Source organism: Pseudonaja textilis, chromosome 14, assembly GCF_049901715.1.
Source record: "Pseudonaja textilis isolate UNSWEBS1 chromosome 14, rPseTex1.2, whole genome shotgun sequence".
NCBI lineage: Eukaryota > Metazoa > Chordata > Lepidosauria > Squamata > Elapidae > Pseudonaja > Pseudonaja textilis.
In genome coordinates this window covers 16162483-16184153 of record NC_142003.1, presented here as the reverse complement: position 1 = coordinate 16184153, position 21671 = coordinate 16162483, and the positions used below count along the sequence as shown (strand labels likewise).

The following is a 21671-nucleotide window of genomic DNA, read 5'->3' as shown; positions in this document are numbered from 1 at the left end:
ACTACTCACCATTTCCGCTACTGGTTCTCCAGAACTGATCAAAACCTGCTGAATAGCACCTCTGCTTCTCATCCAAGAAGGTTTTTCAGCTCTGACTGGATGGTGGGGAAGGGAAGGGTTTATATTCTTTGCAAACAGCTGGTCATTTGCATCCTTTTAGAGAGACGTTGAGGCCACTTGGAGGTTTATCTGTGACCTCAGGGTGACCTGAGTAGGGCAAATGAGTTTGGAGCCTTCTTGGAACTGCTGAAAGGACTGTGTTGTAGACTAGAGATAGATAATGTCGTATTCCACTTGGCTGTTTTTGCTATGTAGTTCCCTTAAATTATACTAATTAAAATGATCTTACTCTTCTTGTAGATACTGGGCTTTGATCCAATCCATTTGGATGTGTCAGAATGATTCAGGGGAAAAAAAAATATTTGGACAAGACTAAACCGAACAATTAAGAAGTGAAAGCATGATGTTGTAACCTTTTATTAACATAAAAAACAATTTTATGCTGGACTTTCCTATCGTGGTACTCAAATTTTGAAACCACCTCATAAAAACACAGACCAGGTCAAAACTTCATATAAAACCCATTCATAAAACAACGGGCTGTTGTTTTACTGCTGCAGACAAATTCCCATTCATGAAGCAGGACTTTTGGTATCCTTTTTTCTGTTGTTCCCTAAGCATCCAGTGAAAATAAGGTGATCCTTAAAGGTTGAGATTAGTTCTTAGTCAGTTACTGCAGAAAATGATTAGAAACCCACATGCAAATATTCACCCATGTATGCGCATAATTCTTTCCTGTCTAGCACCTTTTAATCCAGCTTGTTATGTAAAATAATTACCAAATAAGCATTGTGATATGTATCCCTGACTTCCCACAGGGCGAGATAGGTGTGAAAGCCAGTAAGATCCTCATTTATTTGCCAGAATAATAATACATACACGCTAAAATCACACAGGCAGAAAAAAAATCTATTAATCCCAATACTTCTAGCAGAAAGTAATTTGAGAAAGGCTGATATAGACACAGAACACATCCTCGGACAAGGAACACAGTTACTTCTCAGCTTATGACCACAATTGAGCCAGTGGTGGTATTCTACTGGTTCGGCCTGGTTCTGCTGAGCCGGTAGCTCCACTGAGCATCAGAGACCGAACCAGTTCTCTCTGCCCAGGCCCCTATACTCACCTTTATCCTCTGCTTTTGAAGGGCACCTGCTTTGCACGACACAGCAAAGTGCTATGTGCCAGCTGCTGAAGCGACTGGGAGAGTGTAGGCTTGAAGGTGGGCATAGCTTGATGGACAGGCTTTGCAAGCACGCACACACTTTGCTGCACGCATACCCCAAAAGCGCCCTCTGAGGTGAGTCAAAACGCCTCTGCTCTTGCGCAGACACCTCTATGCCTGTGCAAAGACTTCTGCGCCTGTGCAAAGGGCACTTTTGGGGTGTGCGTGCAGGCAAAGTATGTGCGTGCTTGCAAAGCCTGTCCATCAAGCTATGCCCACCAACCAGTGGTAAAAATCCCACCACTGAATTGAGTCCAACATTTCTGCTGCTGATTGAGACGTTTCTTCGGTGAGTTTTGTCCCATTTCTTTGGTCCCATTTTACGACCTTTCTTTACAGAGTTGTTAAGTGAAATCACGGCAGTTACTAAGTTAGTAACACGGTTGTTAAGCAAATCTGACTCCTTCATTGGTTTTGCTTGTCGGGAGGTTGCCAAAGGGGATCACATGATCCCAGGACACTGCAACCCATTGTAAATGTGAGTCAGGTGCCAACTGTTTGAAATTTCGATGACGCTACTATCGGGATGCTGCAATGGTGAAGAAATGGTCAGAAGTCACTTTTTTCCAGTGCTGTTGTAACTTCAAACAATCACTAAAAGAATTGTTGTAAGTTGAGGACTACTTGTAATAAATGAATATTAGTGTCAGGATTCCAGCAGTTACTCCCCATTTAAATCATGAGTCTCAAGCCAAACTTCCAAAACTTCAGAAGGATTTATTGGGAGTTAACAAGTTCAGGACTGCCTGGGTGTAGCCGACTCTGAGACACATCATTCATTGTCACCCTTGACCCTGGTTTCCCACCACCACCTGGGTGTATCAGAATTCATATTCTCCAATTGGACACATCCATATCCAAGAGTCATCAATCAGGCTCTCCAGTTAAGAATTTTGCATAGCAGAAACTTCAGTCACCTAGTTATTATCTTTGAAAAACTATTTGTGGAATGTACTTTTAATTTCCAAGCTGCTGCACTGCTCTTTCAAACCCCTTTCCCCCCTCCCTTTCTGTTGGCAACTCTAAAAAAACAGTAGAAATATTTTAAGAGTTGACCTTTAGTCTTATTTATTAATTTAACGTGTATGTCACACATCTTGCTCTGCAAAGTTTCTTTGGGCAAATCGCAAAACTTTCAAGCAAATGTATCTGAATAGTGTCAGAAGAAATATCCGCCTGGTTCAGTTCCCAGTGGAGAGAAAGACACTGGTGGAAAGATACAATGGAAAACATGGTGGCTGTTTGGAAAGATGGTTTATGGATGGACAGGACCACATGGGTTCCACATGAGATCCTGGGCAGCTAAATACATGGAGTGGAGAGAGACGGTTATTTATATTCTCTCTTGGGCTTTGCCCTTGAGCTTCCTGTTCCTGTGGCAAGAGCATGTATTCTATTGGCTGTAGTCAGACTCCCATGTGGCTATGCAGGGGTCACAGCTGATTTTGTAGGTTGTCTAAGTCAACCTGGTTGACAGATTTAACAGATAATCAGAGTTGGAAGGGACCTTGTAGGTCAACTAGTCCAACCCCCCGCCCAAGTGGGAGACGCTACACCATTTCAGACAAATGGCAGTCCAATCTCTTCTTGAAGGTCTCAAGTGATGGCTCTCCCACAACTTCCGAGGGCAAGCTGTTCCATTAGTTGTTTGTTCTCACTGTCAGAAAGTTTCTCTTTATTTCCAGATTAAAACTCTCCTCGTTCAGTTTCCATCCATTATTCCTAGTCTGGCCTTCAGGGGCTTTGGAGAATAGCTTGACCCAGTGGTGGTAGTCAGCCGGTTTACACCGAATCGGGTGACCCGGTAGCAAGAATTTGGCGTGGGTCGCCAAACTCACCAAACTCACATTTGCCTAAGTTATTTCTTTCTTTTTTTTCCCTCCCGATAATCAGCTGTAGGTAAGATCACCTGTGCCGGGATTCCCCTTGCTGAGGCCCAGGAAGGCAAAAAATGGAGGGAGGAGCTCAGGGCCCCCTCCATTTTTTGCCTTCCAGAGCCCCAGAGGAGCCTTAGGGGAGCAAAAACGCCCCCCTCAGCTTCTCTGAGGTGAGGAAGCTCCCAAAATGGAGCTTGGAGGGTTGCTGCGTGCTCCTCCCATGCTCTGTTCCTTTTCTTCCAGAGCCCCGGAGAAGCCTTAGGAGAGCAAAAACCACCCCCCAGAGGCTCCTCTGTGGTTAAGAAGCTCCCCAAAATGGGTGGGGGCTGCAAAAAATAAAAGCCATGCCCACCCAGTCACATGGCCATGCCCACCAAGCCATGCCCCCAGAACCGGTAGTAAAAGTTTTTGAATCTCACACTGGCTTGACACCTTCCTCTCTGTGGCAGTTGGTTGAACCTTGGGCCGATGCAATGAAGGGGCTTCATTGTGCAGTTTCTATTGTGGCTGAATGGCTTTGCCCTGAAGGACAATCCCATCACCCTGGAGCTAAACGTCTTGTGTTTTTAGATAGGCTGGCCCAGTCCTTCTCAATGGGCACCAAATACTTGCTGGTATTAGAAACAGAGAGGAGGGTGGACTATAGAAGGAATAGATAGGACATCCAGCCCTTGCTTATCAATGGAGACTGAGTGGAGCAAGTGGCCAGTTTTAAGTTTCTGGGTGTTACTCTAAAAGAGGACCTGACCTGGAGGGCCCACATTGCAGCCCTGATCAAAAAGGCCCAGAAGAGATTATACTACCTGGGACCTCTCAGGAAACAACAACCAAATGGAAAACTGCTGGTGACCTTCTACCACTGCACCATAGAGAGCATTTTAACTTACTGCACCTCTGTATTGTTGCAATATCATCATCACTGTATGGTTTGCCAATTGCACAATGGCAGATAGGAAAGCACTCCAGAGGGTTAACATCATTGCCCAGAAGACCATGGGTTGCCCTCTCCCCTCTTTGGAAGAGCTTTATAGTTCTTGCTACCTTAAGAAAATTCAAAACATTCTTAAAGATCCATCTTGTCCTGGGTACCTTTTTTTTTGAACTATTACCATCTGGCAGACGATACAGGAATAATAAAAACAAGGACAAATAGGTTGAAAAACAGCTTCTATCCCAGGGCATATATTGAATTCTACTGTACAGCGCAATATTAATGCAATATAGGGTTTTCAATTCAATTGTATAGAATGCAAAGGAGGTGTGTTTATTTTTTATTTTTATAGTTACAATAGACACTGAAGATGGCATTTAATTTGGTTGTATGAGGTGCAATGACAATAAAGTAAACTGAACTAAAGCTAAGCTAACTTTCTACAATAGTAATTCAAAGGCAGCACCTTGGGAGAAGTTTGCCAGGTCCCACATCTCAAGACATGAACCAACGGGAGAGCCCAATCTGATTTAAACTTTGCTTTTGATGATGATGATGATGGTGGTGCAATTGTTTGCAGGTTGTTTGTTTCTTCCGCCATCGCTGCAGGCACTTGCCCAAAAAACTGCACTGCAGTTTTGGAAGGGAACAGAAAAGTCTCAGTGCAAAATAGATTCTGATCGCTCGATTAACTTTCTCTTTCCTCTGTCTCCCGAATTCTTTTAGCAGACGGATGATGCAGCACAGACCGACGGTCAGCAACAGACACAATCTTCTGAAAACACAGAGAACAAATCACAGCCCAAACGGCTGCATGTTTCAAATATTCCCTTCAGATTTCGGGATCCGGACCTCAGACAAATGTTTGGGGTAAGCAATGGCTTCCTTATAACACTCTACTTTTTGATTTTCTTCCTTATTTATGTTCAGTATGTATCTATGTATGTATTCAGCTATTACGGCTGCCAATCTCATTCTCAGCAACTCATGGAAAACTAACCTAGGAAAAAAAGGTATTACACAACAGTTTATCTAAACATTATTCAATGTGTCAAGACCAGAGGTGGTATTCAACTGGTTCACACCAGCTCGGGCAACCCAGTAGCGGTGATTTGGTGTGGGTCGCCAAACTGGCGGTGACCCCTGGCTGGCCACGCCCCCGAACCGGGTTGCCCGGTTGCCCGCTTGTCCCGGTTGCTTTCCTAGCTTTCCATACCACGTGGTGGCCATGGCACAGCTCGGGTGGATGTCCTAGGGGTGCTGCATATGTGCACTGCATGTGCAGCAGCTGCATATGAGCACTGCATGTGCAGCAGCTACACATGCAGCGCGCATGTGCAGCAGCCCTGGGACATCTGCCTTCCTGCCTGGCCTCCTAGAGCATGTTTTCTTCCTTCTCCTGGTGGCGGACGTGCCTCTTCCAGCCCAGGCTAGCTCAGCCCCGCCAGCCAGCAGGCAGATGGGCAGATATCCCGGAGCTTCTCTCTCCCCTTGTCGCAAATGCCTGCAGCAGCCCCTCGGGCCAGCTGAGCCAGGAGCCACCGTTCCCAGGTTTCTACTTGCCCGTGCTTGGTCAATGCCTCTTCAACTTGCCCGAAGCAGCTGGTCTACCCTCCCCTCCCTCACCTGGCCTGAGAAGGTAAGGTCAATGGCAGGAGATAGTGAAGCAGCCGGGACCTGGGTCCCTATCTTCCCCTCTCTTTCCCCCTCTCTCTCTCTCTGTGTGCTGGTCATGAGTGGAGGAGGAGAAAGGTTGCCTGAAGGGACTGGCTGAACAAGAATCGCCAACTGCGCTGGAAGCGTCTCATCAATTTCCATTTAACATTGGTGGTACCTCCAGCTCCAGCCGCGCAGAGGCAGTCACACATGTGTGCTTGCCATTCCCACCTACCCACCCCCATCCATGCATGGCAACCCTACCCCACCATGAGAAAGAAGACTGCGTTTTTGCTTCAGCCTGCCCCGTTGCTGAATTTTGCTGCCGCTGCCTCCTTGGTAGCAGCCGATTCTGGCACCTGTATCTCCTCAAGTGCCAGCCTTGGTGTTACTCACTGAAAGTTGGGAAAAAAAAAAACACACACACACACACAGAGCCGAACCAGTGGCAGCCACAGCAGTAGTCCCACTAGCAGCAGCGGCAGTAGTTTCTGTGGCAGGACTCACCCCGCCCCTAGTCATCAGCTGCCCTGAGCTAAAGAAGCTGGCTGCATCGGGGGAGTCGACCAGCTGAGTGTGCAAAACAAGGCACCTCGGACTGCCCGCACTTCTTCTTCCTCTCCCCCGTCCTCTTCCAGGGGCTTCCCACCCACCACTCTGCTTGCTCTGTATGTGGGTCTGGCCGGCTGCCTCTTTCCTATGCTGCCTTCCCCTCAGCAATTCCATTCACTGCTTTCAGTGAACTTCTCTCAGGCCTCCACACACCCCACACCTGCTCAATCCCCCACTCCACCTGAGGTCATGAAAGAAACGAGGGAAGGAAAAGGGGGCGGGACTGGCACTGCGAAAGATGCCACCCGCGAAGGCAGAAAAGGCCTGGAAAGAATGGAAAGAGCTTTTGCGCGCTCTCTCTTCTGAGCCCTACTGCCCGCAAATCCCCCCCCTCCCTAAGTAGCTATGGGGAGATCAGTCATGAATTAGAACACTTGCTAAGCAACCGGCCATTAAGTGAGGTCCGCTTGTATTTGGTTTTCTGGTCACATGGTCACCTGGCCACGCCCACCCACATAGCCACGAAGACACGCCCACCCAGTCACATGGCTACAAACCCATGCCGATCTGGTCATGTGACCAAGCCACACCCACACAGTCACAGGACAGGACCACCAAGCCACACCCACAAAATTAAGCCACGCCCACAGAACTGGTAGTAAAAAAGTTTGAATACCACCACTGGTCAAGACCCACAAATAACACACTTTCTCATTCAGGCATGGAGGTGAGGCTGACTCCAGTGCCTGGGGGAAAAGTCAGATTTTTCAGTTTTCTGAAAAACTAAAGTCAAAGTCGTCCAAACCTTGGGGCAAAATGTAGAGGCCAAGCACAATGACATCTCCCTAACAAACCACGTCTTCTTCAGTTGCTAAGGACTTAGCTGGGCAGTCTCATTTGTGCAATTTACTCATCTACTTCTTTTTGTTATTCCACTCCTGTGTTGAGTCTGCAGAAAACGAAAGGGAAAGAAAGGGAAAGAAAAGAAAAAAAAGAACAATATATTATAAAGTATCACACCTAATACAGCTTATAGACTAGGGAGGTAACACCTATGCTTTTAGATGAATGAACTTGATTTTTTAACTCCTTTGTGAAATAAGAGATATATTATTAGCTCCTACCAGATCTTTTAGTCCTGAAGTTGACGAAAGGTGTCATTTGACACAAACCCCACCGAACTGAGGTTGAACTGACAATGATTGTCCTGTAGCTCTTCTGGAAATAGTTAGAAGGCAGTTTCCTAATTCTGGTAGTACAGAAGACAGCAGATGCAGAGCCACAGACTGGCATAAACGTAACTCCAAGACTCTGAAATACTACCATAGCAGGATGGTCGCGAGGTACCTTTGCTAACTGAGAAGAAGAGCAGCAAATTTTCCTAGCAAAATATCTGATGCTCAAATCGAAGATCAACTGTGGTGAAGAAATATGACCATCCATTATGGAAGCTTTCTAGTATCAAATGGAAAAATGGAACATAGATGCTGAAACATGGACATTGTCTTAACTAATGTGTCAAGTCCATTCGGAAAATACAAGAGCATAAGGAATGCAGTCCAAGGGATTCATTGAACCATGGAGTTGGAAGAGACCTAGTGAGTCATCTGGTCCCAACGCTTGCCTAATGAAGGAATCCTCACACCTTCTCAAACAAATGACTGCCTATTCTTTCTTGAAAATTTCAAGGGATGCGGTACCTATGAGGCCAGGTGGCAGGCTGCTCCACTGCTTCATATCTCTTTCATCATCAGTATATTCCTTCTTAGTTCAAGTTTGAATCTTCCTCTGCGACTCTTCACCCAATGTCAGCTGTGCTAGGTTGTCAGCACTGAGAACTGAACAAATGATGAGTATCGGGACAAAATGTTTGCATCAAAATGTGTTGAGTACCAAATTCGATGAGTTTCAAAGCAGTTTGAAACCACCGTACTTGGTTGTGCTATTTCAATGTGTGCTTTTCCCAAACTTTCCCCAATTAAGAAACAAACAAACAACAGAAAAAGAACATCTGCAAGAAACAGTACAGATTTTAAATATATATACGTATATTTAAGAAGAGACTTCCAATTTTCTTTACCGCAATGAAAAACAAACTAATTATTCCACTCCCTCTTTTACTATTCAGCTTACCTTTTAAGCCTTTCTAACACAGAGGTAGACAAAGGGAACAAAAGTGTTGATATGCTTTCTCTTGAAACTAAGGGTAGCCCACCATTTAAGACTAATTTATCTTAATTCATTAACTAATTGCATTTTAAATGAAAGAAGACGTCGTATTATTAATGGGTTCCTTTTACCATGTAAAAGGAAATAATTTGCAGTTCAATTAAGATGCTTGTAGTGGGTTTGTTAACATTATTGGAAGGCTAACATTTTAAATATATCCCTTTGACAGCAGCATACAGGAGCCAAACTCATATTCCAAAGGACTTCTTTCTTAAAGAGTTCTGGTTTGTTTATTTATTTACTACATTTGTGTAGCAGTCCATCTGGCCAGTGTGACTCTGGGTGGCTTCCAACAATTTAAAAAAAACCGCAACCATAAAAAAAATAAACCCAACAACATGCAGCTCCCAAAACCGTGATTAAAAAATTGATAACATGTCATCCCAGTCAACCTGTGAATATTATTTAATATAGCCGTTGCTATATTAGGCACAACTGCAGAGCCAACTCTTCAAACCCATCCTAAAGACTGCAATAAAGTTTTGATGTAAATTGATTTAGGTGCCAAACTAAGTTCTGGGATAATGATTTATTTATTTTTTTCAAAAAATGGAGGAAGTAAAGGTAAAGGTTCCCCTCGCACATATGTGCTAGTTGTTTCCAGCTCTAGGGGGTGGTGCTCATCTCCATTACAAAACCGAAGAGCCAGCGCTCTCCGAAGATATCTCTGTGGTCATGTGGCTGGCAGGACTTATTGTCGAAGGCGCACGGAACGCTGTTACCTTCCCACCAAAGGTGGTCCCTATTTTTTACTTGCATTTTTGCATGTTTTTGAACTGGTAGGTTGGCAGAAGCTGGGACAAGTAATGGAAGCTCACTCCATTATGCAGCACTAGGGATTCGAACCACTGAACTGCTGACCTTTCTCATCTACAAGCTCAGCATTTTAGTCACTGAGCCACCGCATCTCTAAAAAAATGGGTATCATGGAAGAAAAAACATTTCCTCCTGGGTCCCATCAAATAGTACATGGAACTCGTAAGATGCAACTCCTGCCAGATCTGATGTAGATAGATCTTCCAGGAGAGGAAGTCTCTCAAATCACAACACAGTTGCTGTTGCTATTGTTGTTAATTTATATTGTTCAGTTGAGGCTGTATCTGTGTATCACATTAAAGAGAAGAGCTCAAAGATGCTACCAAACCTTACTGGATTAATCCAAAGGAATCTTAAACTACTTATCCAGCAACTGTGGATAACAAGCTGTAGTGGGGATTGTTTGGAAGTTGAGTCATGGCAACAGGACTTGGTTTCTTGTTTCACTGCCCAATCAAGCAGCTTCTTCAATCTGAGCAAGTTAGGGGAATAGGAGTAAGCAGAGAGTTGTTAGAATATGCCAACTCCTACAATTCTTAGGGGTATATTCCTGCACCAACCTCAAGTTTTCTTCCCCAAAGTCTGTGACAATATGTCAGTGAAGATTCTCAGCCATCCAGATGTCAGTGTTCCAACTAACCAACTCCAAACCAATAAACTCTGAGACAAGCATTTCCTCAAAGTTCCATTTGATTACAGTTTTTATTTTTATTAGAGTTGTCATATTGGCACAACTGGGAAAACCCAAATCTGAGAGTTCTAGATTTTCCCTCCCAAAAGAAATTCAAAGATCCATCCGCTGTACCCATCACATGGCCCAATCAAAATGCCATCCTAACTGGAGACATTCCTCCAGACACTCCACTCCAGGTACAGGGCAACATGTCCTTGACTCTCTGTGAAAGTGTTGTTGAGTCTAATCTTCCACCTCTCTATGAATCCCCCCTCCCACATTCCAAGGCACTTAATGTGGCATCCTCGAAGCTTCCAAATAAAATATGGCCTCCAAGGCTCACACCAGATACCATAGTCTAGAAAATAAGTCAAGGTGCCATAATTCAACTTCCAGACAATTCTACCTGGATGACTGAGAATCTTCATCAACCCCTAGTGGATATGTTTATTCAGCATGATAAAACCCAGTAAAGAAACCTCATGATGGCTTAACCTTGTGGCTTGAGACAAAACATGGTGAATTGATTTTGGTTTAATCACTGGTTTTGGAGCCATTGTTATAGTTGATCACGTGCAAATGAAGTCTTTATGGACCATGTATTTTGTATTATTTGGTATATTGGTTCTGCTCCTGATACTGATTTACCAATGTTATAGGCCACTTTGTAAAGTCATCTTAATGACTCGTGAAATAAAGAACCCCGACAGTTTGAATGATGTGCCTTAGAAAATGTCACTTTCCCCCCCTGTCCTTAAAAGATCACATGGTCACTGCCTTTTTCCTATTAAACATTACCCAGTTTTAGCAATTGACTTTTCTCTTAATTTGGAGCCAATGAAATTATTTCATTGTGAGATTAGATTAACACATCCTCCTGTTCAGATTTATGCAGCTCTGATTTCATCTAAGAGGGCAGGTCAACCTATTTTCCAAAGCACCAGAGGGCAGGACAAGAAACCATGGATGGAATCTAATCAAGGAGAGAAGCAACCTGGAACTAAGGAGAGATTTCCTGACAAGTTAGAACCATCAACCAGTGGAACGGCTTGCCTTCAGAAATTGTGGGTGCTTCCATCACTGGAGGCTTTTAAGAAGAGACCTCCAGGTCTCTCTGTTATTCTATGAGTTCCAAGAAGCTGAGGACTTCCTACACTCTCCTTTTTTAAAAAAAGGGTGTAACCAAGACAAAGAAAATAGGCCAGGCCAAGATATAACCCACAACTGATTTAAATCAAATTAAATATAGTTCATTGGATCATTTCCTATAATTGAATCACCCCTGTCACTCAAGTATATTTTGAAGACGTTTAGGATTTGTATCTCAGCCACTTGTATGGAACGGTATAGGTTTTTCTGCTTGAGAAGGGGGTCAGACTAGAAGACCTCCAAGGTCCCTTCCAATTCTGCCATTTTGTTCTGTTCTGAAACAATTACAATGCTTTAGGAAAATGAACTTTTTCTTTTTAAAAGTTGATTTTCTCCATTTTCTCATGCCTCAATATTTATCTTTGTGTGAATCTCTTCAATTTATTGCAAGACACATTTTACTGCTTTAGAAATTCTTTCAAAAGGCAAGAGAATGTCCATAAAGCTTTCCTGAGCTGTATATGGAACGTCCGCTTTTTTCCTCCCCGAAAAATGGCCAGCTTTATCTCTGCCATGGTCCCATTTTTCATTCTACAGAACTTCCTGCATTTTTCTGCAATCTACTAGTCATTACGAGTAAAAGGCATCCAAAGGCTTTTTTTCAGTACTAGTAAGCAGAGCTTCACGTTGCTGAAGAGAAAATTCTGCCCTTGGGAAATGCTTGAAGAATTTTGGGTTTCATCAATAAATAAATCCACCCAGTGTTCACCAGTTTCATGGAAAAAGCTGAAAGACCAGCTCTACTGATTGAACACAGCTAGTCCTGCATCCCACTCTGACTGATTGAATACACCTACACAACTCTCCACACACACCATTTAATAAATTAAAGCGGTGTTGGATTTTTCATTTTCTCTTTTGGGCTCAATTATGATTCTTGGGGAAGAAAACCAAAAGGGAATAAAACCATTCCAAAAAGTATTAGTACCACTTAATAAGACCACACCTGGAATGTTGCATCCAGTTTGGCTCAACATATTATATAAAAAAAGATGTTGAGACTCTAGAAAGAGTGCAGAGAAGAGCAATCATGATGATTAGAGGCTAAAACATATGAGGAATGGTTGAAGGAATTGGATATGTCAAGTTGAATGAAAAGAAGAACTTGAGTGACATGATAGCAGTCTTCTAATACTTGAGGAATTGTCACAAGACAGACGGGTCAACCTATTCTCCAAAGCACCTGAAGGCAGGGCAAGAAGCAATGGATGGAAACCAGTCAAGGACAGGAGCAACCTAGAACTAAGGAGAAACTTCCTAATGGTGAGAACAATTAACCAGTGGAACAACTTACTTTAAAAAGTTGTGGATGCTCCATCACTGGAGGCTAAGAAGAGACTGGACAGCTACTTGTCTAAAATGGTGTAGGATCACCTGCTTGTTCAGTGGGTTTGGACTAGATGACATCTAAGGTCCCGACTCTGTTATTCTGTTACTGTAAGGTAGTAAGGAAGGAGTGCAGACTCTCTCTCTCTTTCACATCCATGCACACAGACACACTCATAAAAATATAAACCATTCTTCTGAGGGGAAAGCAGTACTGAAAATAAATATGCATGTATGATCTGAAGCTACTCCCTGCTACTACAAATTGACAATCAGAAGTGCCCCTTGGAATACCAAGGGGTCACACAATCATTCCAAAAAGTACTCCAAAGAATGAACACGATCTTCTTTTTTTCAACATCATTCACGCAGGGGCAAGGATATGTGTGTGAAAGGTATACCACACCAACATTTGAACAACAACAAAAATAAGGCCATCTTCTCTTACCTTCTCCACTGCACATCTAAAAGAAATTCTGCTTTCTAGAAAAGAGAAGGGGAAAAAAATAAATAATGCATCTTTGATTTGGGACCAGAGAATTTATTGGGGAAAGGAGAGGACTACAGCAGGAATTCTTGGGAATTACCAGTTTTGTGAAAATTCATTTTGAAAAAAAAAGTACAATTGTTAATCTTTATTAACCTATTTCCTACCATTATCTGACTTACTAGGTGGCAACTGTCTTCTCAGAATTGCCAGTTATTCTAATGATCGCCTAGGCTAAGTATACTAGTTCAGTTTTACCTTTTCATTTTGCTTTTTTGAGACCTACCTGGAGAAATGGGGTACATTGTCTGTGACCAAGACAACAGAGGACAATACCCGAGCAATCAGAGTCACTAAATTAAATATTGTTTTTGGCAAAACTCCACAAAACAGAGTCTCATCTTCACCAACAGTGACAGAAAAACATAATAATTAATATGCTCTTTCCAAGATTGGTCCCTCCAGCTCCTGTTATGGCTTCTCAAAATTATTGAACCATTACTGAAAGAGCACCAAATATTCTACAGATTCATTGGGTAGCAGAGAAAACACAAATTGCAATGATTGAAGAGAGAGCACTGTGGCTTCAGAAGCCGTAAATAAGGAGTGTGCCAGCAAGATCTCCTGCAAATTGTCTGTTTGACTTGATCAACTTTGAATTGACTCAGTTCCAAATTCTCAGTCTGGATTGTCAAATCTATCTGACTCGAGCAAGTTCATTCAATTTGACAAAAGCCACCAAATGCTCAGGTGTATTTGGAGGCAAACCATTTGATCTGACAGTTCAAATCAGCGACCAATCTGGACAGTCAATTTGATTCACAAAATTAATAAATTGCCTTTTCTACGTGGGATCTGTAAATCTTCGCAAAAGACCCTCACAGATTATTCATCTACATCTACTGCAGTGTTTCTCAACATCAACAGCTTTCAGATGTGTGGACTTCAGCTGGCCTGGGAAGTTTGAAAAATGAAGTTCATACGTCTTGAAGTTGCCAAAAAAACATTGATTTCCTGCAAAATCTTCAGACAGTCAGCCATGAGTATGTTATCTACCAGTTTGTAAGAGACACATCTGCCTAACTTCAACATTACCATGCAGTCTTCCTTTACAAGGATCTACAATTTGCAGCTTTAGGGACAAAAATCTCCGATGAGAGAATAATACCCCACAGATCCTGTCTAGAGTCTCCTGAGAAACTGCAATCCCTAATGTGACAGAAGGGAAATATAGCTCTATTAATGTATTGAATCCTATTTAATTTTCATTTAAAATACATGTTAATCAAACCAAATGTAGCTTTTGCCTTGAGCTCATTCACTTTTTAGAGGACAACCTTTAAACCAGATGCAGCTTGCAATTTGCAAGTGATGCCAACTTTTTATTTATGCTGCAATGATGCTTATTAATTAATCTTACCTCTGCCACCCAGGTGCTGTTTTAATTATTTAATTAACTTGTTATTGTGTTATTTTGCTTTTAATTAAAGAGAAGAAATGGAGGAAAGCACAAAGAATGGAAAACTATATAAACATACATATTTAAATATATCAGAGAAGTAAGAGTGGTTAAACGAAATATTACTCTTGGCAAAATCTTAAAAAAAAGAGAGAGAGAGAGAATGATGTTTACTAACAGTGTCACAAGAAGTTAAAAAATATGGATGTTATGTTTTTTGGGGGTTCAATGTGGATGTTAAAATGTTTTCATGGGAAACTGTTTGGAAGAAAAGATAAAGTAAATAAATTAAAATATGTTACAGGTAAAATAGTATTGCTTAGCCTTTCATGTTATGATATTAGGGCTGTTACAGAATGTAAAAAAAAAAAAAAAAGAATAAGATGGAATTAAAAATTCAACAACAAAAATTATGAATTGCATTATATAGAAGTCTCCAAAGGCTTTAATAAAACAATCCCAATTATAAAAATGGCCAAAACAGATATTTCACCTGGGACTTAAGGAAGGTAATATTGATACCAATTGCACCTCCCTTTAAAAATTCGCATAAATGTGCAAGTCTTTTAGTATTCCATTAGTTTCCCTTGGTAAACATTGCTTAAAATGAAGAAATGTTCCTTCCATACAAATTTAAATGATTCTCATGACATTTTTTTTTTCATCAATGCTCATGTGATTTTTCTGTTTCTTTGCAGCAATTTGGTAAAATCTTAGATGTTGAAATTATTTTTAATGAGCGAGGCTCAAAGGTAAGCAACTGAATACACTTGTGGAAATGTTTAATGGATTGAAAGTGTTTACTGAAAAATCAGAGGAAGCAAATACACAACAGTATTAAGACCTCCTTAAGTATCACCTTTAACAGAGACACCTATGATGCTCAGATGTTTGAGGGGATGAGGGATGTCATTTACCCAAACAGCATGAAATTTATTGGTCTAATTTTGAACCCCTTACAAGGGATAATTTTAACTAAGATAAGCTGCCACCAGTTAAATAGGAATATCGTTTCCTGCTTTTAAATATAATCAAATGTTGTCTGCTGAATTCCTTTCCCATCTCCAATAATTGCCATATTCATTGTGAGATTAGTTCAGTGGGGAGAAAGGGGTCATTAGAACAGATACGCTGCTCTTGAAATGGAAGCAAATAATATAATTTAATATCTTCTGAAGCAATTACTCGATCAAAGATGAATTATGAAATTGCCAGCGTTTGCATGTTTAGGGAAAATTGTTTCTGAATTTAAAGAGATGTGTTACTTGTCCTAATTTGAAAGGTGAAAGGTTTTCCTGACACTCACATCACATACTTAATTTCCATTTGAACCCACCTATAGAGTTGGCCCATTTTTCTACACTATATTATACTGTTATTATATTATTCTAGATCATATGGCTGGATTGATAAATTATCCATCCAGTGGCATGCAGACATAAGCTTTTCACTCACACCTCATAGGGATATTCATTGGGGTGTGAGTCAAAAGCTTCAAGATGCCAGTTGCGACTGCACAATCAAAATTCCACCCCTTTGTGATTTGCGTATAACTTCAACATATGTACAGAGATGGGGGAGGGGTAGCTTTGATCATACAATTGTGACCTCTGTCTTTTGATTCCCTCTGAAGCCCCTGCAGACTCATTGAACCTGTACTATATTTTAGATATCAACCCAAAAAAGTTGGTTGCCCAAATATAATTAATCAGTGAGGCTCACAGGGTTCTCCTTGCTGCCAATTTAATCATTACTCCTATAAGAGAGATGAGTTGTGTACTTACAAGTAGTCTTTGACATAACAACTCTAATGGAGCCTGCCGTTTATGATCATATATTGTAATGACCGTAAACCAGGTCACCCAGGTCAACCATATCATGTAATCGACCTGATTTTATAACTTCTTTTGTAACAGTTGTTAAGTGAAACATGAGAGTTGTGAAGTGATTACCATGGTCATTAAGTCAATACTGTAGTCATTAAAATAACTAGTGGTTTGCTATGGGCATGGTTTTGCCCCAAAATTGAAAGTAAGTGTTTTTTTTTTTGTGAAGAAGAAGAAACTATTGTGGGACCCTGCAAATGGCCATAAAGGCAACTGCAGCTGGATGAATACCACATCTAGTTTTGGTTGCCATGATGTAAAAAAGATGTTGAGGCTCTGGAAAGAGTGCAGAGAAGAGCAACAGAGATGATTAGGGGACTGGAGGCCAAAACATATAAAGAACAGTTGCTAAAATTGGGTAGGTCTAGTTTAATGAAAAGAAGGACTAGAGATGGCACGATAGCAATCTTCCAATATCTCAGGGGCTGCCACAAAGAAGACTGGCTTAAACTGTTTTCCAAAGCACCTGAAGGCAGGCCAAGAAGCAATGGGTGGAAACTAACCAAGGAGAGAAGCAACCTAGAACTAAGGAGGAATTTCCTGACAGTTAGAACAATGAATCAGTGGAACAACTTGCCTCCAGAAGTTGTGAATGCTCCAACACTGGAAGTTTTAAAGAAGAGATTGGATAACCATTTGTCTAAAATGGTGTAGGGTTTCCTGCCTAAGCAGGGGGCTGGACTAGAAGACCTCCCAGGTCCCTTCCAACTCTGTTATTCTATTCTAATCCATTCTGCATTGTTAAGCACCCGAAGTTTGGTTATATGACCACAGAAGGAGGCCCAACCATTGGAATTTTGAATCTAGGTCCTAAGTGCCTTTGGGGTTGGTCTTAACTTTGAATAGTCTCTGAATAACTGGTCATAAAGACTACCCTTAATTAGATTGCTTATGCCTGAAACACATCCGAACCTGCAGCAGCCCACCTCTGTCCATCATGCAATCTCAGGGTTCTGATAGAAGAGATCACAGAGTTGACCTGTGGGCTCCTTGGTGCCCTCTAAGCTTGGTAGCTTTCTGACAGATCAAACAAGGTGACACCATCACCCAGCACTGATGATGTTACCTAGTTTGGTAATGCAACATCTGCCAAAAACCCCACCAAACTTAGAGGGCACCCAGGACCCAACATCTCAAGGTTTTCAGCGCTCTATCCATACCCTTAGAAGTTTACATGTCAACATTATAGACACCTAATTCCTTTCAACTTCTCAACTCCTGTCTTCTTAGAGAATCCAGCCATGTAGCTCTATTTGGGGTCGGAAGTCTTAAAATGATACTGCCAATGTCTCCTGTGATTTCACAATGTCCTTGATGTACATGGTGTGAACATGTTCTGTTTCTCTTCCTTTGTTTTTGTTTTGATATCAAGGAAATGTCACGTTTTTCTGTCAAAATGGTAAATTTGGAAGTTGAAGCTGCCAGGTCCTATCTGTTCCAATGTGTAGAGCTGGTATGAATTGCTTAAAGTATTATGCTAAATACATTTTGGAAGGGTGAGTTATTGGATTAGTAATTTTTCATTAAAACATGAGTCCAGGCCTCCCAATTGGAGAATATTTTGTATATGGGCTTCCAGGTTGTGCAGTCACAGCTGAAGTATTCATTTCATTGCTGGCAGCAAATCTGGGAGGCTTTCTGAAGATGTGTCCCACAGCAAGGAACATACTAAATTATGGGATATTGCTAATGGATGAGAGCCAGCTGGGTGTAGAGTTTAAAACACCAGGTTAGAAGCTGGGAGGCTGTGAGTCACAAAACAAGCTGGGTGACCTTGGGCCAGTCATTCCCTCTCAGCCCTACAAAGGAGGCAAGGGCAAGCCACTTCTGAAATCTTGCTGAGAAACCTGCAGGGATTCATCCAGGCAGTTGATAGGACTCAAAACAAGACTCAAAGGTACCAAACAGGAAAAACAAAACAAAACAAGAAAGCCAAGATTGTCACTCAAAGATGCTTCTTCAAAAAGCAACTGGCCTGTTGATGTTGTTTGCCCTTGAGGAAGGAGAAGACATTTTGCTTCTCAACTAAGAAGGTTCATCAATTCTGGCAGGGTGTTGGGGGTGTTGGAAGGATCCTATTTTTTTTTCCCAGTCATCTGGTCATTAGCACTCTCCCTGAGAGCTCTTGAAGCCACTTGGTGGTTTGTCTGTGTCCTCAGGGTCACCTGAATCAGAGTGCAATTGGTTGAGGAGTCGTCTTGGCACTTGTGAAAGCCCTGTGTTTTAGACTGGAGACTGGGGGTATCTTACCCCTCCCCCTCAGCTGAGAGTGGGGCTGCTCATTGTTAACATAAATGTTCTCTTTTTACCCCTCTTTCAAACCAATGGCCTTCTCTATCCAGAATGTGGACTTTGCTGTCTTCAAAATCTTTCAGATGCAGACGGACTGCTGAATCCAATCCTGGTGGGCTTGTTCTCTTATGTTATGCCATGTGTTTGAGAAGGTTTTTTTAATTTGTTTTCTGGTTTGTTTGTTTCAATAATATATAGATCTGCACAAGGGTGGGGCCGCTGGGGGTTCCCAGGGGTTTGGGAAGGCCCCTAGCTAAGATTCTGTGCAGTTCCGGAGAACCCCCAAATCCCACTCCTGGCTAGCCCTGCCCATCCCACCCACCCCCTCCCAGGAGTCCCCACCAGTGGTGGGATTCCATTTTTTTTACTACCGGTTCTGTGGGTGTGGCTTGGTGGGCGTGGCAGGGGAAGGCTACTGTAAAATCTCCAGTCAGAGGTGGTATTTGCCAGTTCTACAAACTACTCAAAATTTCTGCTACCGGTTCTCCAGAACTGGTCAGAACCTGCTGAAGACCACCTCTGGTCCCCACACAGCCCGTTTTGGATGCAGTTAAGTGCAGGGCATGAGTGGAAGCTCAGGAAGGGTAACAAACGGACCTCCCAGAAGTTCGGGAAGGTTGGACATGGGCCCATTTCTGGCTTCCAGAGAGCCTCTGGAGCCCGGGGAGGGCAAAAACTCCCCCCTGCCAAGGTTCAGGATGGTCCACCATGGCCACGCCCACCCAGCAACCAGGCAGAGAACCCGTTGCTAAAATTTTTGAAGTGCACCCCTGGATGGGCACAAGTTTCACTGAATTGCATTGATCACAATGCTCGGCTAAACACTCCTGTTGCCTTTTTGAAAAATCATCTTTGAGACAACTCTGACCTGGATGACCGAGAATTTCCACAGAAAAAGTCAAGGTCTCTTTCTCTGAAGTAAAACACCACTGAACTTAAGCTTGGGAGCAAATCAGATATGACAATTAGGAATTAAGGCAAAACTGCCAGAGATCAAATAAAGATTAAATTCCTACTCTGTTCCTCCCCACTCCCCACGCACAATCTTTGTTCTCTGTAAAATCAGGTGGGAAACATTCCGGGGAGTTTAAAAAAAAATTAAAATAATACTTTCAGAAGAGAATAATTAGAGCTTTGCAAATCTCCTTGCTACTCATCTTTTTAATATCCCCCAAAGCCTTAAAATGTAGTCAAATTTATTCAAGGGTCCCTGGAGAACATCGGTTCATTCCAAGGGAGTGTCATGGGGAAAGATCATGTTCTCACAGGCACACGTCTAGTCAGTGTGGCTGGGGAGAATGGAAGAACTCAGCAGACGATCAAGAAGGGAAAATCCTATCTCACCATCCCATAGAATTTGCCAGAAATGGTGTAGGGCAGAGGTGTCAAACTCGATTTCATTGAGGGATGGATCAAGGTTGTGTTTGACCTTGGGTGGGCGGGGTGGGTGTGGCCAGGGTGGGCATGGCTAGCTTGACATCATTTGTGTTGGGGGTGCCTGTGGTGGCCCGAGCACTCTGCCAGCAAAAACAGGTCCTGTGGGGCACTCCTGAGCTCCGTTTTCACTAGTAGAGGGTTGCAAGAGGCCGTCACAGCCAAAACAAAGCTCAGGAGCCTGTTTTTGCTGGCAGAGACACCACGAGATGGTCCTTCGCTGTTTCCAGGGTGGCCCTGTGGGCTAGATCTAAGCACCCTGTGGGCTGGATCTGGGCCTTGGGCCTTGAGTTTGACATCCCTGGTGTAGGGTCTTTTGCTTGGGTGGGGAATTTGACTAGATGATCTACAAGGTCCCTTCCAACTCTGTTAATCTAATCTAATCCCATCCTTCATAGATTGACAGAGTTGCACTGAACACTTGAATTGTCCCCCATTAGATCCTTGTGTCCCATCTGAATCTTCAGGATGGTTTTTCTTTTACCATCAACTCCCAAAACTAATAGGACAAAAAGCAGATGTATGCAATTCATCCTGCCGGTGCACAGTAGTATAGTCAAATCACTTCTGAATACCTTATCTGTGTCCAAAAGTGGAAAATGCCCCAACCAAAAGGGCCTTCTTATCAAAGTGAGCTGGTTCTCTTCTAGAATAAAAATCCCACTAAAAAAGATATGCCCAGACTGATTTATAAATTTTGAGTCCTTCTCCATCATTTTAGTGATTTAATGATCAACAGAAACCATCACAAAAACATGGCAATAATGTATTGACATATAACTTGCATAGGAAAACCTCTCAGTGGTTCATATTCTTTGAGAAACTCTGTTTCTCATCATAGATCGCATTCTTCATGATAGCATGTAGGCAAAGTCTGTTTATTTGTTTTGTTTTGCTTCGCTTTGCTTCCATGCTATTATGAGACTTTTATCCCTCTTTTGTCCTCTCATCATAAGTACAACTGCCACCCGCCCCCCTCGTCTTCTCTTCTGGAAATTTTCATTTCATCCCATCTTAAACAAGAACAGCTTCTCAAGCATTATCAGAGCTTAGAGTCTCACTTTTAGCCTTCCTCAGGGTTTTGACATAGTTTATTCCATCCAAGCTAATAAGCTTGGAGAGAAAGAGATGAAACTGTTTAAATCCCATCTTGAAGAGCCGAGGTGGCACAGTGGTTAGAATGCAGTACTGCAGACTACTTCTGCTGACTGCCGGCTGCCAGCAGCAATCCTGACAGACTTAAGGTTGACTCAGGTTTCCTTCAGTCTGAGATTGGTAAGCGTGGGTGGGTGAATAGATGATGATAGATAGATAGATAGATAGATAGATAGATAGATAGATAGATAGATAGATAGATAGATGATAGATAGATAGATTAGATGATAGATAGATAGATAGATAGATAGATAGATAGATAGATAGATAGATGATAGATAGATAGATTGATAGATGATGGATAGATGATAGATGATAGATGATAGATGATAGATGATAGATAGATAGATAATATTCTGCTCTAGCAAATGAATTTGTTTGTGTATGTGTCTCTGTATTTCTATATATAAAGTATATCTATTTGCTAGAGCAGCAATTTGTGTTGGAAAGCATTCTCGGTGGAT

At 42.3% G+C, this 21671-nt stretch overlaps 1 protein-coding gene across 11 annotated transcripts in view; it reads left to right on the top strand.

The window, feature by feature from the left end:
* The window catches only part of RBFOX1 (RNA binding fox-1 homolog 1), a 1842789-nt gene that overhangs the window by 1679739 nt on the left and 141379 nt on the right, over positions 1–21671 (top strand). For all 11 annotated transcript variants that reach the window (XM_087912645.1, XM_087912641.1, XM_087912650.1 and 8 more), the window contains 2 exons: positions 4820–4963; positions 15139–15192. In XM_087912645.1, coding sequence (XP_087768771.1) covers positions 4820–4963; positions 15139–15192 — 198 coding nt within the window. The remainder of the gene's footprint in view (positions 1–4819; positions 4964–15138; positions 15193–21671) is intronic.